The sequence below is a fragment of the Anabrus simplex genome, chromosome 2 (assembly GCF_040414725.1).
Source record: "Anabrus simplex isolate iqAnaSimp1 chromosome 2, ASM4041472v1, whole genome shotgun sequence".
Lineage (NCBI taxonomy): Eukaryota > Metazoa > Arthropoda > Insecta > Orthoptera > Tettigoniidae > Anabrus > Anabrus simplex.
This window is the reverse complement of record NC_090266.1, coordinates 180,408,691-180,433,465: the sequence shown is the minus strand read 5'-3', so window position 1 is coordinate 180,433,465 and position 24,775 is coordinate 180,408,691. Positions and strand designations below refer to the sequence as shown.

The following is a 24,775-nucleotide window of genomic DNA, read 5'->3' as shown; positions in this document are numbered from 1 at the left end:
CTCTGGCCACTACATTTAAAATTCCAACTTATATACAGTAGAAGTCCGCAATAACGAGTACGGCATATAACGAGAATCCCGTTATAATGCCAGTTTTTGTCTGTCCCTTCAAAATTCCTATAATAAACTGAGCATTATCCTTTGGTTACAGCGAGAACCCTATCACTGATGCGTCCGTTAATACGAGCGATTATGCATGCACGATTTTGTCCGTTACCGACATTTATGCACCCAGCAATTATACAGTACTGCATGCGATCGATCATCTTCGGTATCGTTTCCTCACTATGTCCACTAGCGAGCTCGCCCTCGTCGACAGTCGAAGGCGATGTCGGAGTCGATTACTAATACCCATCAACTGCTGTTCCGAAAAGAAAAATTAGAAATGAAAAAGGAGAACATGTTTTCGTAACAAATACGTAAATAACATGGTTGATAGCAGTTAACTCATTAGAAATAAAGGCTAAGTAAACAATCGCTTAATTGTAATACTCTACACTGAAATTAAGTAAAATCGCAATACACCTCAAGATATGGCAGAGTGCATCACTGATTTTTGAGGTTAGATTATATTTTCTTGCATCTGGTTAAATTTTGGTAAGGTTATTCCTATCTAAATTTTTTGCAAGAAGGTTATTACTTTTCTACTGGCGCTTGATATATGTTTTCATGGTACATACGGGGTTACATCAGGTCAGGTGACACAGTTTGAATAAGAAAACTCAAGCGTTTGCCACAAAATGCGACCTTTGGTATCGTTTCCTCACTATGTGCACTTGCGAGCTCTCCCGTCAAGATTTGAAGGCGATGTCGGAGTCGATCAGAGTCGATAAGTAATACCCGTCAACTGCTGTTCCATAACGAAAATTAGAAATGAATGAAGAGAACATGTTTTCGTAATAAATACGTAAATAACATGGTTGATAGCTGTTGTTAACCTGTTAGAAATAAAGGCGAAGTAAGCGATCCCTTAATTTAATACGCTACACTGAAATTAAGTAAGAATGCAATACACCTCAAGATATGGCAGAGCACATCACTGATTTCAGAGATTAGTTTATATTTTTCTTGCATCTGGTTAAATTTCGGAGAGGCTATTCCCATGTAAATTTATAGCGAGAATGTTACAATTTCTCTACTGGCACTTGAAATATGTTTTTATTATACATATACTACAGTTAAGTTAGGTTAGGTGATGCTGGTTGAATAAGAAAACTGAATCATTACAGTATCGTTTTCTCGCTATGTACACATGCGAGTTCTCTCCTCGTCATTTGAAGGCAATGCCCTTCGACTGCTGTTTTCTAAAAGAAAATTCAAAATGAAAGAGGATAATAAATAACGTGGCCGATAGCAGTTGTCATCTTGTTAGAAATAAAGTATGAATTAACGATCGCTTAATTTTTAATGTTGTATACAGAAGTAAGAATGGGATACCCCTCAAGATATGGCGGAGTACATCACTGATTCAGAGGATAGTTTATATTTTTTCGCATCTAGTTAAATTTTGGAAAGGCTGTTCTCATGTAAATTTATAGCGAGAATGTTATTTCTCTACGTGCACTTGAAATATGTTTGAAGAAGAAAACTGAACATTTGCAACAGTGGCCTCTGGAGTGATACTGTAATTTTTTTCAGAATGAAATTAAACATACACTTTCACGTAGTATCGGATTTAGAAAAATAACAAATGAGCAAGCCATAATGCGGATATTATCTGCAAAAACACAAGTTTTGAACAAACTGATTGCCGTTTCATACCAATTTTAATGTGCAAGGAATTTTCCCTGACTTTTATGAAAAATCGGATATAACGACAATCCGTTATAGCGAGTAAATTTTTCGCAGTTATAAATTCTGGCTATAATGGACTTCTACTGTATTAAATTTTTTGACAACTCAAGATAAGGTACATAACAAGTCCACAAGGCACCAATTTCCACCCACGGGCCACATGTTCGACATGTCTGGTCTACAACATAAGAATACCAATCCACCTCCATTGAACTTAAAAAATATAGAAACAGAAAGCAAAGTAATTGTCATATCATAGGTAAGTTTCAGAATGGAACAAGGTACGCATGGTCTGGTAAGTTTGTTATTCCTTTCCAGTCATAAACTACAAACCAGGGCTAAATATAGTCCGTTAGGCAAAAGTCATGCATCACACATATAAAATGCCAAATCTATATACTTACTTAACAAAATGTTGAAATATGAATTTCAAAACTTGGAAGTTCACATTAGGTAACTTCTTAAGCAGTCCTCGTAGAGCCAGCAACCTGCAACTACGATCGGTACTAACTGAAAAATAAATAAAAGATTATTACATTCAGAAAAGAATACACATGTTCAAAATATACAAGAAAACTGTTCTCTGATCAAATATAAAGAAATATTCAGAACATAACAATACGACCAGGAATGCATTTCTGAGACTATGAATTCCAAAGTCATTTAGCCTCAACAACTATTAAGGATGAGAAGCAAGAAAAATACAATTTCAATCATCAAGTAAACACTGCAACTTATTTGAACACTTTACCAAATAAAATATCTGGAAGCAAAATTAAATGGAATCAAGGAAGGTAATAAGGCATGCACATGACATGTAGCTTAAAGGAATTCTACTGGCTGCTGCTTCAGGGTGCAACAATGGAAAGTAACCGCAACAATCGAACTCCAGCATATGATTCATCTTTATAAATTAAATACTGTCTCTGCCACTACACTTAAAATTCCAACATACATATTAAATTTAAAAAAATCAAGACAAGGTATGTAACAATTCCATTTTCATATTCTTGTCTGTTGTCCGCTTCTGTAGCATAATGGTTAGTGTTACACGATATAAATTTCATTCGCAATGACGTTCTCACTTTCACAACGTAAATGTTTACTAAATAGTTCTATTCAATACAATACATTTCATCTATTAAGACGACTTTTCTAAATTACCCATGCATATTTTGACTCACGTGTGAGTCATCTTCAGTGGATATTTAAATTAAAACATATGTTACACTTAAAAACAGAGTTTGATAAAATAATATACAAATCTCCTATAACTACTCTTATTGTAAGCTCCTTGTGACATACTGTTGTTACTAAAAAACACTCTCATAAAACTTGTTGATGTTGGTTGTAATTGGTTTTTGGAGGTCAGATTATTATAACTTAGTTGCTATTTTGTACTGTTGATATTAGTGAGTGCCATATCCAGCTCCATGGCTAAATAGTTAGCGTGCTGGCCTTTGGCCACAGGGGTGCCAGGTTCGACTCCCGGCAGGGTCGGGAATTTTAACCATCATTGGTTAATTTCCCTGGCACGGGGGCTGGGTGTATGTGTGTCTTCATCATCATTTCATCCTCATCACGACACGCAGGTCGCCTACGGGAGTCAAATAAAAAGACACACGCGCCTGGCGAGCCAAACCCGTCCTGGGATCTCCTGGCACTAAAAGCCATACGCCATTTCATTTCAGTGAGTGCCATCAAATGGAAGCGTATAATCTGTAATGGAAATAATATTGCTCCTTAGATCCTTACACCCATATGCTGTTTCTCAGCCACGAGTGCTCATCATGAAAACACCAATCATAATTACACTACAATAGATCAGGATCTGAAGATTATACGTCTTGAACAAAGGGCCCATTACTCGATATTCTAGAAAATATCTGCATCAATATCAATCAATACAAGGATCGCTCATTCAATTTAAAAGAAACCAATGGAAAATGAAATACAGTATATTAATTAGAGACTATTACTCCAATTATCTGTAAACAACTTCTCGACAAGTCCCGCCCCCAGCGTACAAGGCCAATGCCCACTTCCACATACATTCCTCCTCCCAGCTATACCTCCCTCCAACTTCCCCAACATACCAAGCCCCCCAAACCCCTCAATATCACTCGTTATCACCACCACTAATAAAACCTCACCAGTCATAACACAATAACTGAGAAAAAAAAATCCTCAGCCAACAGATCCTAGACGGATAGCGGATAAATGTAGGTCCTGAGATAGGTTTTCTATATTTTTGCATGAGTTTGCTTTCATTTCTATTGGCTTATACTCCAGCAATATCATTTCCATTACAGATTATATGCTTTCATTTCATGGCATTCACTAATATCAATAGTACAAAATAGCAACTGAGTTATAATAATCTGGCCTCCAAAAACTAATTACAACCAACATCAACAAGTTTTGTGAGGAAGTCAGCCCAAAGAAGACATTTTAAGAGACATTAATAATACATAACAAGATGTCATTTTTATAGGACATTTGTCTATATTTTATGTTGTTAGTACCAACAGTATGTCACAAGGAGCTTACAATAAGAGTAATTTTAGGAAATTTGTACATTATTTTATCAGACTATGTTTTCAAATGTAACATATGTTTTCATTTAAATATCCACTGAAGATGACTCACACGAGTCGAAACCTGTGTGGATAATTTAGAAAGGTCATCTTAATAGATGTAATTATTAAATTATTAAATTAATAGATGAAATTTATTGTATTGAATAAGAGTATTTAGTAAACATCTACTTTGTGAAAAAAAGAAGAAGAAAAAAATGGTTAGTGTTATTATATATCATCCTTGGGAGCCTGGGATCGATTTCCGGTACTGCCAGAAATTCAAGAATGACAGGAGGGCTGTATGTGGTTGAAATGGTACATGCAGGTCACCTCTATTGGAGGTGAGCCTGAAAAGTGCTGTAACACCTTTGGATGAGGTCACGAGCTTACTTTACTAAACTGTAAATATTATTACTGAATTGTATAATTTCCATTATTGATATTTAGGGAGAACACTTCCTGGAAAGAAGGCTAGGCCATAAACTATTCCCAAATTCCACAAACTGTTACATTGTATTAATGATTAATATCTTATAATTCCACATTTGTTATCCATACTAGGGATCATAATATATATTTTTTACAAGTTGTTTTATGTCACACTGACACAGAGAGGTCTTATGGCAGCAATGGGATAAAATCGGGGCTAGGAGTGGGAAGGAAGCAGCCATGGCCTTAATTAAGGTACAGCCCCAGCATTTGCCTGGTGTGAAAATGGAAAACACCACCTTCAGGGCCGGCAAGAGTGGGGTTCAAACTCACTATCTCCCCATTGTATAATATAAAATGAAGTATTCCATTTGCTTCATAACAATATGTAAATTACACACAAAAATACAATGTGAACTTTAGACCGTTGTACGTAATCATTAGACATCAGATTTTTATGCTGTATAAATCACCAACATAAGAATGCAACTATGCTGCAAAAAGTGGTGAAATATGCATTTAAGTATGCACTTGTTTTCCTGCTATTCAATACTTGTATGAAATACAAACATAACAATCCTTTACTAGACTCACGCGATTGACGACACCAATGTATAAAATCATGAACATGAATAAGCAACTGAATGAAAAACAAAAATATCATACTACTTACAGCTGTGACTGTTCCACTAGTACAAACAATTTGTGCAAATTTGTGAGACATATCAATCTATCAGTGTTATCTGTTAAAACAATATGCACACGTCTCCTCGATAAGACACAGTGTGTTAAGACACATGATAAATCAATTAGTAAGGTTGTAAGAAATCCGTGAAGAAACACAAACATGAAGAAACACATACACATTCTCTTTCATTTTTCACTGCACAACCTACTATTCCCATCCATAATTTGCTTTGTAGGACACTATAACAGTCTTCTCCAAGTTTTCTGGGTTAAATCTGTGGCATTTGCCTGTTAAAACTAGCTTCAAGGCAGAGAACGATCTCCCTACATCTACGGATGTGACAGGATTGTACTTGAATTCAGGAGCGAGTGTAGGTGTTAAACATTTTGGTAGATCCACATTATCAGTTTCAGCCAAATATTTGTTTACAGCTCCCATGATGTCTTAGCCTGGATTTTGTTTAAGGACATGCCCAAAGTTTCCTGGAATACCTTCCAGTTCACGCTTCACGTTCTCCACAATGTTGAGCGATTCACGAAGACGTAAGCTACGTGTTTCTAACTTGGTAACTGATTCTGGTACGATATGAAAGTGTGTCTTGATAAGTGCCAGTTCTTTTTGAACAGTTTCATTGCCGAAAGAGTTCACGGTATTAATTACATTTTCTTGAAGACTGCTTGTAAAACTTGTTAAAATATGCACAATAAAAGTTAAAAACATGCACAATAAATCCAAAATTTTAAATGTATGTAAACTTAATATTTCATCCACTTTCCACCTTTGGACGCACTTCCTTGTCGGTTTTGGAGGTCTGCACATCGGCAAACAAAAGATGCATTTGCATACAAAGCCGATGTCTAGTATTCGTGCCTTGAAGTCATTTTTACTACATATCTAAATTACTTATGATTCGTGTAGGTTGCTAATTTTTCCGTCAGGTTAGAATAATTCTCTTCTTTCCTCTAACTGCCAACTTATTTTCCAATGACTTCTGTAAGCTGTTGTAGTTTTCGTAGGTACAAAGGTAAGATTTCAAAATGTTCTTCCCGTGGCAAAGTTTCCCTGCTTTTGTATTTCTTTGACAACTTTTAAAATTTTCACACAGGAAATTATTTACAATACACATGAGATAAATTAGGATGCAACATGAAGAAGCAAGCAAATAATAAACAAACCAAACACATGCAGGACTCTATGTTCTCACAGACCTGAGTTATTTCATAGCACTTCATAATCACTCTCCTAATGTTACTAAAGCTTTTCTCTCACAATTGCTTCAGTGATATGTTGTGATGTACATCATAGCAGTGCTCGGCTAGGATTATTGTTTCACAAATAAGACTAAAAGACGATTACACACACCAGAAAGAAGTAAGAGTTTCATGAGTTTACACAGTAGCGCAGCCCAGAATCTACTGAAGAAGGAAGAATATATTATTAATAATTATAATGTTATTGTTTTTATGTCCCACTAACTACCTTTGACGGATTGTGGAGGTGTCGAGGTGCCAGAATTTTGTCCTGTAGGAGTTCTTTTATGTGCCAGTAAATCTACAAACACGAGGCACATGTATTTGAGCACCTTCAGATACCATCGAACTGAGCCAGGATCAAACCTGCCAAGTTAGGTTCAGAAGGCCAGAGCCCCAACCATTTGTGCCACTCAGCCCAGAGAAGAATGTATCACACACGGAGAAGAATATCGTGCCCCTGCACTTACTGTTAAGGTTATTTCTGGACTGTGAGATGACAATGACCATGCAAACTAAACCGAGTTTACATAAGTTTTGAGTTTCATTATGGTCCATATTGAAAACTGATCACTATCAAAGGGTAAAGAAGGGTCCACCTACTCAATACTATAAGCTTGTATATTGTCTTATAAAACTGGCACTAGTTTTGACCCCATATATTATACCCGTAACACGGTTCTAAGTTAAAGTCCCCGATGTATGTGGAGTTATGTTACCTGCCGAGCACACTTCCCCTGCGAGCATTTCAGTTTTGAGCAGCAGGGAAGTGAGACGTCACAACTGGAGAACTTGGTCAAGGTTGTATTACGTCAGATGATGGAATGTTCTATTCTTTTCCATCATTAATTTCTTCTAAATGAATTAAGATATGAAGAAATGAACTACATCACCATGTAGTCTAATTTTTTATAATCCTGATTCCCAAGTTTCAAGGAGATCTGTCAAAAATTACGGAAGATATTAGCCATTACAATTTCTTGGGGATACGGACGGCTGTTGGGTATTCTGCGGTTACGATGTAAGTCGTCAGTTCGACTCTCTGTGAAAGTTTAAGTCTGCGTATTACGACGCGCTGCAAGACTTAGAATATTTTCAGTGTCGTGTGTGTGGTGACAGAAACTGCGCCTTCGAGGAAATGTGACCAGTTGAGGAGTATTAACATTTACAAGAACAGTGTGACTGAAACTTACATTTTTTCACCAATACGATGTTACGCTAATATAATTTGATGTTCGCATTTGAATGAAAGCGATTAACCTTACATTGAATACTGAGAACGCTGAAACGTGATCATCAGTGATGCGTCAAACTGTCCATGATTTTTATATTTGATCTTGACAAATAATAAACTGTGCTAGTAGTGGAATATAATCCAATATTTTCAGACTGTTCAGGTAATTGAATTTACGGTAGTGAAGCACCACAGTGCATAGTTGTTATACCAAAGGTGTTAGAACATTTTTTAAACTGTACGTCTATGTTACGAACGACTGATATCGCTAATCATATTTAACAGTGTTGTCGAACTTTGATTCTCTTTTACAAGTGTCCAGATTCTTAAGTGAGCATAAACTCAGTATGGCATTTAAACAATCTGGTGCATTTAACATTCCATAATTATCCCGATAAGACTTGCGTCGAACCCAGGACGGTTCCGGGAAGGACAGAGTTTTCTTTTTCCTTTTTTGATAGTGAACGGGACTAAATTCATGGAACTTATTCCTTTCATTTGATGTGTGAAATATTAACGGGATACCTTGTTTTCTACATCGTTATTTGAACAGTATTCTCAATTTTAACTTTAATAAGGTGACTTTTGTTTTACGTGATTAATACATCACAAGTTCGGTTTTGAGTTCAATTTAATCCATCAGCAATGACTGTGTTCGTCTGTGAAGACAACTGAGTGTAGCTTGTGACTTGTTAAAGATCGCTACTAACCATTATCTCATTTGTGCAGACCAATTACTTTGAATCCTTTTCATACCCGAGTGCCACATTACAACTAAGACTATGAGTGCTCCTAGACCATCCAGACTTCCGAGATATTCGAGACCTTCCAGATATTCAAGACTGACTCGGAAGATTGTGGCACCATGAGCAAACATTGCGACCCCGCAATGTATCAGGACCAGTTCAACCCCAAGGAGAAGTACCCATTGTAACTGCTGTGCTGAGGTGATGTTAAATTCTGACTTTATTTCATGAATAACCTTTTTAAAATAATTAGTGTTCCATTATAGTTATCTTACTTCCCTCTTCTCTGTAACAAGTCAGAGAAGGACCGGTCACCCCTGTGCCGAGTCTTGTGTTCAGCTAGCCATCGAAACATACTTTTACGGTTACAGAGAGGGAAGATAAGTATAAATGGCGCCCCAGACGTATAGGGGCCGATCTGAATAGTATATTAGGGCGCATAAGTGTAAATGACACTCAGATGTGATAGGAATCGATCTGAATCTGGAGTGTACAAGTGTAAATGACACTCAGATGTGATAGGAATCGATCTGAATCTGGAGTGTACAAGTATAAAATCAATCAGCATAATAGACAATTAGATGAAGCTCAGACTTTCAGAACTTGACCTGAATAAGTGTACAAATAAATCTTATATCATTCTAAACTGAAGTACAGGAACTTTGATTTTCAGATCGTACTAATTTTAGTAAAGTGCAGTGATAGAAATATCAACATTGATCGTGTGCTATTTAATCAGAATAATCTCGAATGAACAGACTAATTTTGAACTTAGTTGAATTCATTCAAACATAATACTTGGTAATTTAAAGTTAATGAACCACCACAAATATTTTTTTCAAAGTGCTATCTTGATTTTGATGTTGTATGTGAAATATTTGCCATTGTCTAAGTGATTATCTTACAAACTGTCTACCATTGAACATTTATGGTGATATTTGCAAGTTTTCAAAGTGCTTGATTATTACTTGTCTATGATATTTTGGTCAAATATAATATTGTCAAAATGGAAAACATATTAGGAGCCATTGAAGCTCTAAAATTTAGCAGGAATGAAAGAATTTTGGAATCTAACACCAATTTAGGACGATGTATTCAGGAGTCCAATACTAATTTAGAAGCCCGCCTAGGTGCTCGCATTAATGAATCTAACACCAACTTAGAAGCTCGCATTAACGAGGCAAAGCGGCTACTAATCAACTCGGCGTTAACTTGGAAGCTCGCATTAATGAGGCAAACGCGGCTAATAATCAAGTGGCGTTAACCTGGAAGCACATATTAACGAGTCCAATACCAATTTTGAAACTCGTATTACTCAGATGATGGAAAATATAGATAGTAAGTTTTCTGAGATAAATATGAACCTTGAACGCAGAATCGCCAAGGCTGGTTCAAAGATCGAAAAAAGATTCTCTGATACCAATGCTAAAATTAATTCTCAATTTACCAAGATTAATGAACGCCTTACTCGTGATTTAGACACAGTAAAAGAGGACATCAAGAAACAAGTCGTTGCGGATTTAAAGACTGCTTTTCCTACCTCACAACAATTAATTGATCAAGTAGGGAGTTTAAAAACAGAATTCCAAGAATCCCATGCACATCTTTCGCAAGCACAAGCTAATTATAAGTTAAAAACTTCATTTTCCCGTATTGAACTGAGATTCACAATTGAAATATCAAAGAGGTTCAATAAATATTATGTTGTGAACTTCTTATACAACACGTTTTGTATTGAAAAGGTTGAACCTCTTTGATATTTCAATTGTGAGCACAAGCTAAGATCGCGTCAATACAGGATAATATTCGTGACTCTTTTAAGAGTGGTATTCACAAGTTAACTAGTGAAGTAGACTTGCTAAAAGCTAAACAAGAAGAGACTGACAAACATGTTAAAACCCAAAACATACACAAATCACCTGCATAAGTCGCGACGTTGCCGAAATCAAAAAGGACCTCGAAAAAGTAGTTAAGCACATAGAAACTTCCATTAGTGGTCAGGTCAAAATCATTAAATTAGATCTGCAAGCTCAAATTGAGACACTCAGTGATAAAGTTTCCCAAATGGAAAAGGACGGGGCAGCACCAAGTGTTCTAGATACTAGCGGAAACACTTCTCACATTTCTCAAATTATACGAATGTCAGATGACAAACCTGCGAAGTTCTCCGGAAAGGAAGAATATACCGCGAAGGAATTTCTCCTTAATCTTGATGAATATTTTTTAGAGAGTTAAGTGAGATCCGATTGTAAATTAAGAATAACTTCCCAATTTCTAGAAGGAAGAGCGCTAACATGGTACTCAGCATTCAAGTTTACCGTTAAAACTTACGATGACTTTAAAGAAGCATTACTGAAAAGATTTTGGAACTCAGAAATTCAACACTTAATTAAGTTGCAATTATATTCGAGAAAGTACAACACAGCAATTAATTCCTCACGCTATTCTGATTTTTTACTCTTGCAATTAAAGAAGATGCAATTTTTTGAACCACCTCTACCTGAACATGAATTAATTCAGGTAGTGATACTTCAATTTCCTGCACATGTTCAAGAGATTCTCATAGCAGCTAATGTCCAAGATTTAGAGAAGCTTGACGAGGAGGTTGGACACCGCTCACACACAGATCCCATTAATATTAATAAACCGAAAGAAGTCACGAATAATCACGTGGTAATCAGGTCACAACAGAGACTGAATCCTGAACCGCGCATGGAAACGGAACAGAGGAGAGATACACCCTCTTGCTTCTGTAGATTTCGAAGATGCTCATATGAGGATAAAACACCTTATGAGCGTAATCAAAATTGGAAGAAGCCCACTGAATCGGCTGACCGAGACCGAGGTACACAAAGGGCCGAACTCGAGAAAAGATGGAGGGACACACGTGAATACATTCAACGTAGGAATCAGGACGAAGGATTACCAGGCACCGCTTCATTGGAATATCAAGAGAATGTTGGTAGATGGAATGAGACATCCGAGCCAAATCCTGAATCGAAGGGCGCAATAAACAAAACTTCATTTTCTCAGCAATAAGATTGCCTGAAAACCAATATGAAGAAGTAGTTTCTTGCACCACAAACATTAACTATTGGCACCTAGATGATAGTGAATTATTGTACGAAGATCCTACTATTCCCAAACCCAGGATACAACGTAGTCTCCCAGTCATTAGCATTAAGCTAGGCCATCTCATCTCATCTGCCTTGGTCGACTCCGGAGCTCAAGCCTCATTAGTTTCCGACAGATTAATTGATGAATTAAAAAAGAGAGAGGAGATACTCTTAATGCCAGTCGCCCAACTTAAAGTTAAGGGGACTGTACCTGAAAAATTCATCAAATGTAAGACACAGGCATTCTTGACAATTGAAATCGAAGGTGTCTACTTTGAACACGTATTCTTGGTAATTACACCAATGAAGTTTAAAATTGTTATAGGATCTGATTTTCTGGTCAAGCATGGTGGTGTTATTGACTATCCTGCCAATACCTTAAAATTCTCAAATGTAGAGTTACAGCTGTTAACCCCTCAGCGTCGCAGCCATTTAAAGAGCTTCCTATCCCGCGGCCGGATGAGATTTCAACTACGCGCGACTGAAATACATTGATTCACTTAAAGCGTTACTACATGTATAAGAGTAGCCCGATATTCACGAAATTTGGAATTCCTTATGATAGAACTATGTGCGTGCAGATAATTACGTAATTGTTTCACATTTCCTTAGTAATTTAGTTTCGTGTGATAGAGTTCGAAGCACTCTTCGAGATAGAGACCCAAGTCACAATCCTGGCAGCAGTACACCGACATCATCTTTTTGCCGTGTTTTGAACACACAACACAACGTCTCTGAGGTTTGGATTTCTCACTCGTGGGTGCTAATTTCCTGATAAAATGTCTTTCGTGCAACCTTGGAACTGTATTATCTGATGCGCGCCGGCCTTGAATATTTCGTTCCCCGCCCGAGCGAGCGTATTTTGTAAACAAACCTTCCATCAGCTGAACCCGATAAGATAACTGCTCAATGTTTGTCCCTGTGACTTGTCTGAATATTATTAGAGAATTTAGGAATCAGAATTCACTCTTGAAAACTTCCCTTTGACCTGTATAATTATCTATAGTCTCCTACACAAAATTTCCAAGTACTGGTTCTTCCTCATCGTCACTCTCATCATTTACCACTGCATCCGTCACAGCCACATCTTATATTTCATTATCACTGCTGCTAATACCGTCACTACTACTTCCGACTAAACTTTCATCTGAATTACACAATATTTCAAGCACGTTACTATCAGTCAAACCACGGTTGGAGCTAGCCATTGAGCGTGGCGCGTCACACGGACTGATGAAGCTGCAGCGAGACCAAAAGTAGCAGGACGAAACTGAATGAGGGGAATAACAAACCAACTCGATACATATTTCAGATAAAAGGTTGAGACATCGTCTTTCAAACAAGATATATACCATGAACAACTGGTTCTCGTATCGTATGACAGAAAGCAGCACTAACTGATGCCTACACAAAGCACTCGGGGAGAGTTACAAAAATATTACAAGCCGAGAAATAAAGACAAATATAATAAATGAACCGCTCTCTTAATGTAAAATTAGAGCAAAGAACATCGCGCGGAAAGACAAACTTCTCAGATCATCATTTCTTTATTATGTGGGAAAGAATGAAGCAAACAGACTTTTAAAAAAAGCAGAGATTAGTGCTCAGACTTACTTGACAAATAATTATCCATGCAAAAACAACAACATTTTAACGATTTTCAATTCTTATTTACAACACTGATAAACCCGAAAATGTCTTCTTGAAAACAAAATAACTTGCATATCCATAACTCCAAAACTCTTCGCGCTATAGCCGTAAATGCGAAACCCTGTATGGGTCTATACCACGCATAGAAGTCGGCGGCTACGGAAGAAAAGAGGGTCTATACCACGTATAGAGGTCGGCGCTGAGGGGTTAAATAGTGAAGATATGAAGTGTCAGGGTCTGAATACCCCTATAGTTAATTCCGAAGGCAATAAGAGCGATGCTCCGCCTATCGAGGAAGAGGTTAGACTCAATGAAGAGGGACCAGTCGAGGGCCAAGAAATGCCCATCATTGAGGATGATTTCGACTTGGGTAGTAATAACTTCGTATTTCCCAACAGAGTAACTGAAAGCCCAGAGTTTAGTTCTCAGGTGGCAGAGGCGACCCAGACATTGTTCGAGGAATACTCAGACATCTTCAAATGATAAGCCTGGTGTGATTGAGAATTTTCAATACTGTCTGAATGTCGGGGATACTTCACTATGTAGGACCTTGAGTAAACTAAATGGAAACCTGGAAGGAATTTACAACTCCGCCAATTTGAAGAAATACTATCATCGGGAACACTAGAGAAAAATAAGAAAACCCTGATCAGATACTCTTTTTCACAGAGAGGGGAGAATATATACCCGTAACACGGTTCTAAGTAAAAGTCCCCGATGTATGTGGAGTTATGTTGCCCGCTGAGCACGCTTCCCCTGCGAGCTTGTCAGTTCTGAGCAGCGGGGAAGTGAGACGTCACAACTGGAGAACTTGGTCAAGGTTGTATTACGTCAGACGACGGAATGTTCTATTCTTTTCCATCATTAATTTCTTCTAAATGAATTAAGATATGAAGAAATGAACTACATCACCGTGTAGCCTAAGTTTTTATAATCATGATTCCCAAGTTTCAAGGAGATCTGTCGAAAATTACGGAAGATATTAGCCATTACAATTTCTTGGGGATACGGAATAAATAGGCAGGCATTTCGCTTGTCAAGCCAGTTCACCTTGTACCACAGGCGACATCAGACAGCCGGCTGTTGGGTATTCTGCGGTTACGATGTAAGTCCTCAGTTCGACTCTCTGTGAAAGTTTAAGTCCGCGTATTACGACGCGCTGCAAGACTTAGAATATTTTCAGTGTCGTGTGTGTGGTGACAGAAACTGCGCCTTCGAGGAAATGTGACCAGTTGAGGAGTATTAACATTTACAAGAACAGTGTGACTGAAACTTACATTTTTTCACCAATTCGATGTTACACTAATATAATTTGATGTTCGCATTTGAATGAAAGTGATTAACCTTACAATGAATACTGAGAGCGCTGAAACGTGATCATCAGTGATACGTCAAACTGTCCATGATTTTATATTTGATCTTGACAAATAATAAACTGTGCTAGTAGTGGAATATAATCCAATATTTTCAGACTGTTCAGGTTATTGAATTTACAGTAGTGAAGCACCACAGTGCATAGTTGTTATACCAAAGGTGTTAGAACATTTTTTAAACTGTACGTCTATGTTACGAACGACTGATATCGCTAATCATATTTAACAGTGTCGTCGAACTTTGATTCTCTTTTACAAGTGTCCAGATTCTTAAGTGAGCATAAACTCAATACGGCATTTAAACAATCTGGTGCATTTAACATTCCATAATTATCCCGATAAGACTCATATCGAACCCAGGACGGTTCCGGGAAGGACAGTGTTTTCTTTTTCCATTCTTGATAGTGAACGGGACTAAATTCACGGAACTTATTCCTTTCATTTGATGTTGTGTGAAGTATTAACGGGATACCTTGTTTTCTACGTCGTTATTCGAACAGTATTCTCACATTTAACTTTAATAAGGTGACTTTTGTTTTACGTGATTAATACATCACAAGTTTGGTTTTGAGTTCAATTTAATCCATCAGCAATGACTGTGTTTGTCTGTGAAGACAATTGAGTGTAGCTTGTGATTTGTTAAAGATCGCTACTAACCATTATCTCATTTGTGCAGACCAATTACTTTGAATCCATTTCATACTCCAATGCCACGTTACAACTAAGACTATGAGTGCTCCTAGACCATCCAGACTTCCGAGATATTCGAGACCTTCCAGATATTCAAGACTGGCTCGGAAGATTGTGGCACCATGAGCAAACATTGCGACCCCGCAATGTATCGGGACCAGTTCAATCCCAAGGAGAAGTACTCATTGTAACTGCTGTGCTGAGGTGATGTTAAATTCTGACTTTATTTCATGAATAACCTTTTTAAAATAATTAGTGTTCCATTATACTTATCTTACTTCCCTCTTCTCTGTAACAAGTCAGATAAGGACCGGTCACCGCTGTGCCGAGTCTTGTGTTCAGCTAGCCATCGAAACAAACTTTTACGGTTACAATATATTGGTCATCTTCAGCCATGCTACAATTGGAAGACATATGCACACATGTAACCAAGAATAAATTAAACACTTTGGTATGCCACAGTTTACAATCTTAATTTTAAACATTGATAAAGTCCAAATAACACATCCAAACTTGAAACTAAATGACACATCAAAACTGCTGTGGTTGATGCTGAACTATGTCATCGCTCCTACAGCAGCCAAATGTTCCTGAGTTGATCTGGGATTTGGCATCCCTATCTGTACAGATGAGTAAATTGATTTATAATTTATGTTTGTTCAATGTAATATGGGTATTGATTTTTATTTAGCTTGAAGGGGAACATTTGTCATTTGAATAGGTATTCCTTTTTGTCAGATGTAGTGATCCATTGTTTAATTTGGTTTGAAGTGAATGTCCCTATGTTCTTCATAAGTTGCACGCATCTGATACAGACACCAACACCAGATTGACTGTTGAGAGGGAGCAGGAGTATAGCTTATGATGGCAGGGGTTGGAAGAGGGATGTGTCACATGTGTGACAACAAAGCACTACATCTGACGAAAAGGAACACCTATTCAAATTACAAATGTTCCCCTTCAAGCTACATAAAATCATTACCCATACTACATTGAACAAACATAAATTATAAATCAAGTTGCTCGTCTATACAGATAGGGATGCCAAATCCCAGATCAACATTTGGCTGCTGTAGGAGCGACGACATAGTTCGGCATCAACCACAGCAGTTTTGATGTGTCATTTAGTTTCAAGTTTGGATGTGTTATTCAGATTTCATCAATGTTTAAATTAAGATTGTAATAATAATAATGCTGTTGCTTTACATTCCACTAACTACTCTTTTACGGTTTTCAGAGACGCCGAGGTGCCAGAATTTAGTCCCACAGTTCTTTTATGTGCCAGTAAATCTACCGACATGAGGCTGGTGTATTTGAGCACCTTCAAATACCACCAGATTGAGCCAGGATTGAACCTGTCACGTTGGGGTCAGAAGGCCAGCGCCTCAACCGTCTGAGTCACTCAGCCTGGCTAAGATTGTAAATTGTGGCATACCAAAGTGCTTAATTTATTATTGGTTACATGTGTGCATATGTCTTCCAACTGTAGCTTGGCTGAAGATGACCAATATATATGGGGTCAAAACTAGTCCCAGTTTTATAAGACAATACACAAGCTTATGGTACTGAATAGGTGGACCCTTCTCTACCCTTTGATAGCAGTCCAAGTTTGGTATAGCTTCAGAAACAGGTTTCTCTTGTCACCTTTCCAGTATAAACAAAAACAAAAACAAAACAAAACAAAACAAAACAAAAATAAATAAATAAATAAATAAATAAATAAATAAATAAATAAATAAATAAATAAATAAATAAATAAACAAATCAATAAATAAACAAACAAACAAACACAGCAGAAAATTATTTTAGGCAAATTAAATTACTGATGTAACAATGCAAAAAGCTGTAACCAGTTGATGGTTCAGTATTTAAATGATTTAGTCAAAAGTTAATTATTATGTTCATAATATGTTATAAAGATTTGTTCTGAAAATTGCAGTTGGAAAAACACTTCTGTATATCCAGTTGTATAGTGCATGGGATTTGAAAAATGTCTGTTCCCTGAGAAAATAGTATATTATTTCATATTATTCTAACAAGTAAGGGGAGAGTCACTTAGGGCTGATGATGTTTCTAGTTTTAACTGATAGATTTTGATGTGTAACTGAATTGATTAAAATTAACTATGTTTATAACAAATTATACCAAATATTCCTTTTATGTTACTGGAGTCCTGTGAAATATGAATATTCCATTGCATCTAAAATCTAAATTCTACCTCACAGTGATTAGACCAGTGGCCCTTTATGGATTTAAATGGTGGCCTACAACATCGAAGCATGAACAGGCACTTTGTGCAATGAAAATTAAGATGCTGCAGGGGTCTAATGGCTTGACTTGACTGGACCACATCAGGAATGATGCTGTGCGGAATAAGTTTAAGGTTGCTGGATAGAGTAAGGGATGACATGGGGCTCACCAAACTCCGCCCTCGGAATGCTATGGATCGATTGCAGTGGAGGAAACAATGGAAGAAGGCAGACCCCACATAAATGGGAAAATGCAAAGAAGATGATCATGATTCCTTTTAACAGTAAATACATTATTTCTGTTGCAGTGCTTTCAACTGTTCGGGAATGGCTGTCTTCAGTAACCGACTCCCAGGACACGAACATCTAGCACACAGACATGTATAACTTACCTGGTGCTTACACACTCAAATGCAGAGAATCCTCTGAATTCTACACTGGACAAACTGATCAAAATTTCAAAAAAGGGTACTCAGAACACATCTGAGCAATCAAACATAATAAACCAACTTACAGGACACATGGCAAAGACATATGGTAACAGTTTTAAATTTTAATAAATGAACATTCTCCAGATCGGCCATAAAAGAAATACTCTTATCTCTCGAAAACTATATGAAATACAAACACACAATAAATTTCTAAGTATCAATATCTTCAATGAACAGACTCAACTAAAATCTTGTGCACTATATGACCACATCATACAAAAATGCTTGCTTATCCACAATGTTCGTAATAGACAAGAAATACCAAGTGTTCCTATTCCCAGAGAAAGCGACCAAGAATGGCTATACAAAATTTGGCGCAAAAACCATTAAAGACAGAAGACTAGTAGGTATAATTTATTGTAATTGTTATCACTATGTAATGATAATCAACACTGCGGTTAAGTGTACGAGAGGGCCAGGAGCCCTAACTTTGTCACTTGAAAATAGTCACAATAAATAAATGAATAAATAAATAAATAAATAAATAAATAAATAAATAAATAAATAAATAAATAAATAAATAAATAAATAAATAAATAAATAAATAAATAAATAAATAAATAAATAAATAAATAAATAAATAAATAAATAAATAAATAAATAAATTGGAATACCTTATACATGCAAAGTATTTTTCAAAATTTGGCAGAAAAATGTTGGGTGTGGATATTATATGCGTCAAGGTTGGTACAATGCTCCTGAAATACAGAAATTTGGACGTTGGGTTTTTCCCGCCCATTCTGTTCCCGCCACTACCTAGAAGTGTGTCGCATATATATTACATCATTTGTGTGGCATCAGTTTAAGCAGTAGCACATGTTTAAGACGGCTGGTGCAAGTTTTCTTATTATAGGTTGTTAACAGCTAAAATAAAGTTTCACATTACTGAAGAGTCAGAGCAAATTGGTAATAGCACTGTGGAAAGAAAGAACGATAAGGGCGAAAGTTGCAATGTGTGATACGGAGGAAGAATAAAGCTTGTCTTGAACAAACAGTAATCGCCACGTATTTTGTGGACAAAAAGCAAACTTTCCAGAAATGAAAAACAGGATATGCTAATATGCGAATGAAAAGAGACAGTTTGTATGTGCGGTCACGAGTGAAGTGCATCTGTTGAAAGCTAATTATATGGTGTGGATGTCTTGTGTTCTCGAATAAAATAACTTTTTTGTAAGAAAAGTAACATTACCCAACATCGCCCAGTTAATTATAAAGATGACATTGTGAATTTCCACAGATCTGTTATCAGTTTGTGCCAGAAAAATTCATACATTTTGAAATGCCGTTAACAATAAAGATTAAGACACAATGAGTTGCTTCATAATTGTATAATTTATTGTACGGCAGTAATTACAGTTTTCAACATAAATATTTAGTAAAGCTACACAAACATAAATATTGTTCAAAAAATTTCCCCTCCTAAATTAGGACATGCGGATTATTCGATGGCAGAGATTATTTGTGTATATGTAGTAATTTAACACTTTCCATCTCTAAGTGCCCAAAAGCAATTGTGGACTTTCCATCTAATACCTGTCATCTCTTGGATGGTTAACTGTGAACTCTGGCAAGCGTAGACAAGTTTTAGAAGGCTTAGCAAAGGGGAAACAATAAATGTATTTTCCATTATTGTCACATTCCACTGTTATGTTTGTAAATATGGCTGCTCATTCATATGTTGATGTCTAAGTAGAGTTGTATAAAAGTGATTTTAGCAATTCTGAAAGCTCATGTGTGATCATTTATGTGATAGTGATGCGGATGTTGTAAATCACTGTCCTACATTCATTCGTTACTGCCATTTGCTCTGCCTGGCACTTTTCCATTGATAAAGGACCCACTCACAATCTACCTTCTCGTTCCACAGAACTGGCATATTTTAAATTTATGGGAAGTGGTAGGGAACTCCGTGAAGACATTGTAAATTACATCACCCTTTATGCTGAGTATAAGCAGGCTCAAGTGGAAAAGTTTGTTACTGAATGGTTTGGCACATCACCTAATGAAATCAAAGCTTATTTGAAGACTGCAGGAGTTTGAGTGAAAGTCTGAGATATTATTAAATTTTATGGAATACAGCTGTAAAATTTTGTCTTATATATTGAATAATTATAATTTTACGTAGTTGTTCAGTTGGGGCCGATGACCTTAAATGTTAGGCCCCTTTAAACAACAAGCATCCTCATTCTCATCATCATCATCATCATCATCATCATCATCAATTGTTCAATTCTATGTCCAGTCTTCGTCATCATGTCCAGGAGTAAGGCAGGGAAAGGGTTAATTATATACATTATCACAGACCTGTAAAACACAAAATAAACAATAAATGCAAAGCACCGGGCAAGTTGGCCATGCAGTTAGTGGAGCTTGGAGCTTGCATCCGGGAGATAGTGGGTTCGAACCCCACTGTTGGCAGCCCTGAAGATGGTTTTCCACAGTTTCCCATTTTCACACCAGGCAAATGCCGGGGCTGTACCTTAATTAAGACCATGGCCACTTCCTTCTCACGCCTAGGCCTTTTCTATCCCAACGTCGCCATAAGACCTATCTGTGTTGGAGCAACGTAAAGCAAATTCTACAAAAAAGAAAAAACAATTATTCCCAACATAATCCACTACATACACCGTAGAAGCATACATTCAAGGATGTACAATAAATGATGAATTTGAATTTAAAGATATGAAAGAAGTACTTTACATAAAATACTGCTAAGGTATGGTAAACAATAGCACAAATTAAATGAAAATGGGTTTTCTTCACTACCTGTACAGTCAAATAATCTTGAACGTTCATATCATAATGAAAAGTTAACTATCAGCTAATGTTCTCTCAAATCTTTGGCAAGGAAGTCTGACATTTTGTTCTACTTGCTTATAAGTTTGCTGAAAATTTCTGTACCAACAAATGTCTATATTTCACTTTAATATAATACCACACACTATACAGTACAAACATCTTCAGGAACATCTTTCTAATGAACATATCTATGTTATAGGTACCAAATTCCTTTTCTTAAGCAAGGTCTTTCCCTTTTGAGCTAGTCTAAATTTTAGCTTCCACCAACAAAAAATGAGATACATCTTGAATATTAAGTGGGAGGACTATGTGACCAACATGGTAGTTCTTGACAAAGCACAGCTACATAGCAATGAGGCAACAATCATCGCTCATCAACTGGGATGGTTAGCCCACGTTCACTGCATGAGTGATACCAAGCTTCCCCGCCAAATTCTTTATGGTGACGTTTGCTCCGGCAATAGACCTCATGGAGCCCCTCTTAAGCATTTTATGGACCATCATGAAGACAACTGGTATAAATATACAGGCATGGGAAGAATGTGCTGTGGACTGTTCACTGTGGCGGAACATTACATCCACCGCTGTAAACATGTTCAAAAGAGAATACTGCAGACATCAAGAGGCCAAGCGACAAGCAAGGAAGCTCTGTCAGTTACAATCCCGCCCTGCTGCATCCATTCAGTGTGATTTGTGTGAGTGTATGTTTTATGCCAAGACTGGTCTCTTTAGTCATCGCAAACACATCCATAAACTGAGTTGATCTGCTTACCTTATGCAGGAAGAAGTTATATATACTCGGTTCGAGTTACAGCTGAAGAAATAATATATGTTAGATCATCCTTACTTCTGTGATTGTTTGTTGTTCTACTATCGAAATTACTATACTCATCTACTTTCTGTACCATTCTTCATACTAAGTCACAGTTGCAAACTAACTGCTAGAAACCAGACAATTCCAGCAATATTAAACTCTGTTCTTTGATAACAGATAAAGATACTTTGACAAAACTAATGTAACATTATAGATATATCTTCATATGAAATAATTTGAACAGAAATATACAGTTACTTTAAAAATTGCCCTTCATATAAACAATGTTATGGAACATGTCTCAGTCTTATACTTGGCTTTGACAATATGAAAGTGGCTGAGGTATGAGTGACGCTAGTAATGCCATTGCTTATGCAGCCAGTCCCTGCTATGAATGGTGTGAAAATGTCACTCATAGGGTCGGTTGGTGGATGCATTTCAGTGGGCTTGGCAGACTGATGTGCAATAGCAACTTCTGGCTCAGTAAGGAAAGCAACGGGAAACTACCTCACTCCTCATTTCCCTAGTATGCCTCTTCAGTGACACCTAGGCCATCTATGACAGCTAATGGAGAACCTGTTGAGGATCCAACCAGCCTTCGGGCTGAATACCCAACATACATACATACATACATACATACATGCATACATACATACATACATACATACATACATACATACATACATACATGAAACATGTCAATGTTAAAAGAGAGAAGTTATACAAAAGTTACATGTACATTGTGCTTTTAAATTTCTCTGAATCTGACGGGGAATGCTTTTCCTACGAGTTTTTCCATTCAATAATATAATTCAGAGTCCAACTCCTTGGCTGAGTGGTCTACGTACCGGTGTTTGGTTCAGAGGGCCCCAGGTTTAATTTCCATACATGCATGCACTCTCTCTCTCACTCACTCACTAGTGAGTTTACTCCTCCACTTTGCTGTAAAACTGCGCCAAATCCATATGAAGCGCCAAACCCAATAAATATTTTTAAAAAAACCAGGAGGAAGTAGTAATTGGGATGCTAATTTATTGGGAATCATACAGGAATTTTGCGAGGAATACTTCAAAACAAAACTCCAATCATTGGGCAACTTCACCTATTTACATTGGTAGGCTGCTTATGGGGATTTTGTAAGATGACTTCTTGCTTCTGAAACTTTAAATCTGGCATCTAATGATGATATGATGATGATAATATTAGTTTTATATCCCACTAACTACTTTTACTACTAGTTCCTCAATCACCTATATTGTCTTCAGCCTCTGCTAAATGACCTTCAATCTGCTGCTGCGATGAACCCTGCAGCGTCTCCATTTCTAATAATTGGGACTTCCCATGTTATGTGGAGGGATGTAGCAGAGCTCTAATAACATTGAAAATAATTCCAGTATAATACACTTAGGACTGTTGATAAAACTCAGTACCAGTACCAACAGAACAAGAAAGTGATAACACCAGTCAAACCTGAGAAATTAACAGGGAGAAGGAATGAGTATATTTGAATACACAGCCCCGTAACAACTACCGGCTTGGCAAAATTTGAAAGGATGCTGGCCCACAGAAACTATGGGGTCAGTAGAAAGAGCATTAAGGCTCTATTCTCAATCTGATTTCCTCCGCATCATCCGACTTCATTTGACTAAACTTCTATTACTGTTGTTTTGGATTTATTTATTCATTTTTATCCCAGATTCCACCTCTAACACTCTGTCCATACCATTCAGTAACTTCACCAGATCATCTGTAGATTCAGATAAAATGACAGCATCAGCAAATTGCAGAGTTTTTATTTCCTTTCCTTGAAGTGTACTACTTATCAAAATTTCCCTTTGATTTACTTTACATAACTTTAAATTTTCATGTTCTACATGTCTTACGAATCCAAACTGATCTACCATTTATGCTTCAATTGGCCATTCTCCTGTAAATACTTACTATTAGAATTTTGTACATGTGAGATTCTAATTAATGGTGCTTATGTTTCCATGCTTGTCACTACCTGTTTTCATAACTTTAGAAGTAACAACATTCCTTCCATAATTGGAGGGCACTTTTCTTGTCTAATACATGTTGTACAATAAATGAGATAGGTTTGCCCTGCCTGATTCTACCAACACAGCCAATAGTTTTGAGAGTGTGTCATCAATTTCAAGTGCCTTGTTACTACATAGGTTTGTTCTTGCTGTGTCAAATGCTGATTCCAAAATTGGATCTTAAATCTCATCAGTCTTGATATTTTCCTGTACATCATCATCATCTATTTCTTTCCCTTGATACAGTTGTTCAACATGTTCTGCCTTGTATTCATTTCCTAGTCATGGTATGTGTATGAAGAATAACACAGGGAAAAAAGGAATATAACTTTTTTTCAAACAGTGCTTTTCTGGTACTAAAGAAGACAGCTCAGCTATAATCATTTCCATATTGCTAAGGCACACTTAGCTCTTACAGCCAATGTTTTCCTGATGGGAGAATAAAGTACGCTGTTGTAAAACTCATCAAATTTCAAATTTAACTAACCAAAAATAGACTATGCAGTTTCGTAGAAAATTTTATGGGTCCCCATAGTGTTTAGCATGAAAAATCGGCAACCATACTACACACTTCTAAAAATACCAGATAAGTTCTCTTCAAAACAAAATTTTTAAAATTCTTTATTCTGGGTGTTAAATCATGCTGGAATATTGAAGGAATTATCCTGAAGAAATTGTCATTATTCATTATAGTCATAGGTAATGGTGGTGCTTAAAGTTTATCAATATACTTAAGTTTATTCTTTTAAAAATATTGTTACGCGATGACGAGGTAAATAAATAAGACAGAACCTGGTAGCGTCCTAGTTCTAAGATTTATTAACTAAGCTCTAA

General features: G+C 36.8%; 1 protein-coding gene across 5 annotated transcripts in view; it reads right to left on the bottom strand.

Annotated features, from left to right (window-relative positions):
- Positions 1-24,775, bottom strand: part of RhoGAPp190 (Rho GTPase-activating protein 190) — a 1,293,865-nt gene that overhangs the window by 42,791 nt on the left and 1,226,299 nt on the right. For all 5 annotated transcript variants that reach the window (XM_068226122.1, XM_068226123.1, XM_067140451.2 and 2 more), the window contains one exon: positions 2,199-2,304. In XM_068226122.1, the coding sequence (XP_068082223.1) occupies positions 2,199-2,304 (106 nt within the window). The remainder of the gene's footprint in view (positions 1-2,198; positions 2,305-24,775) is intronic.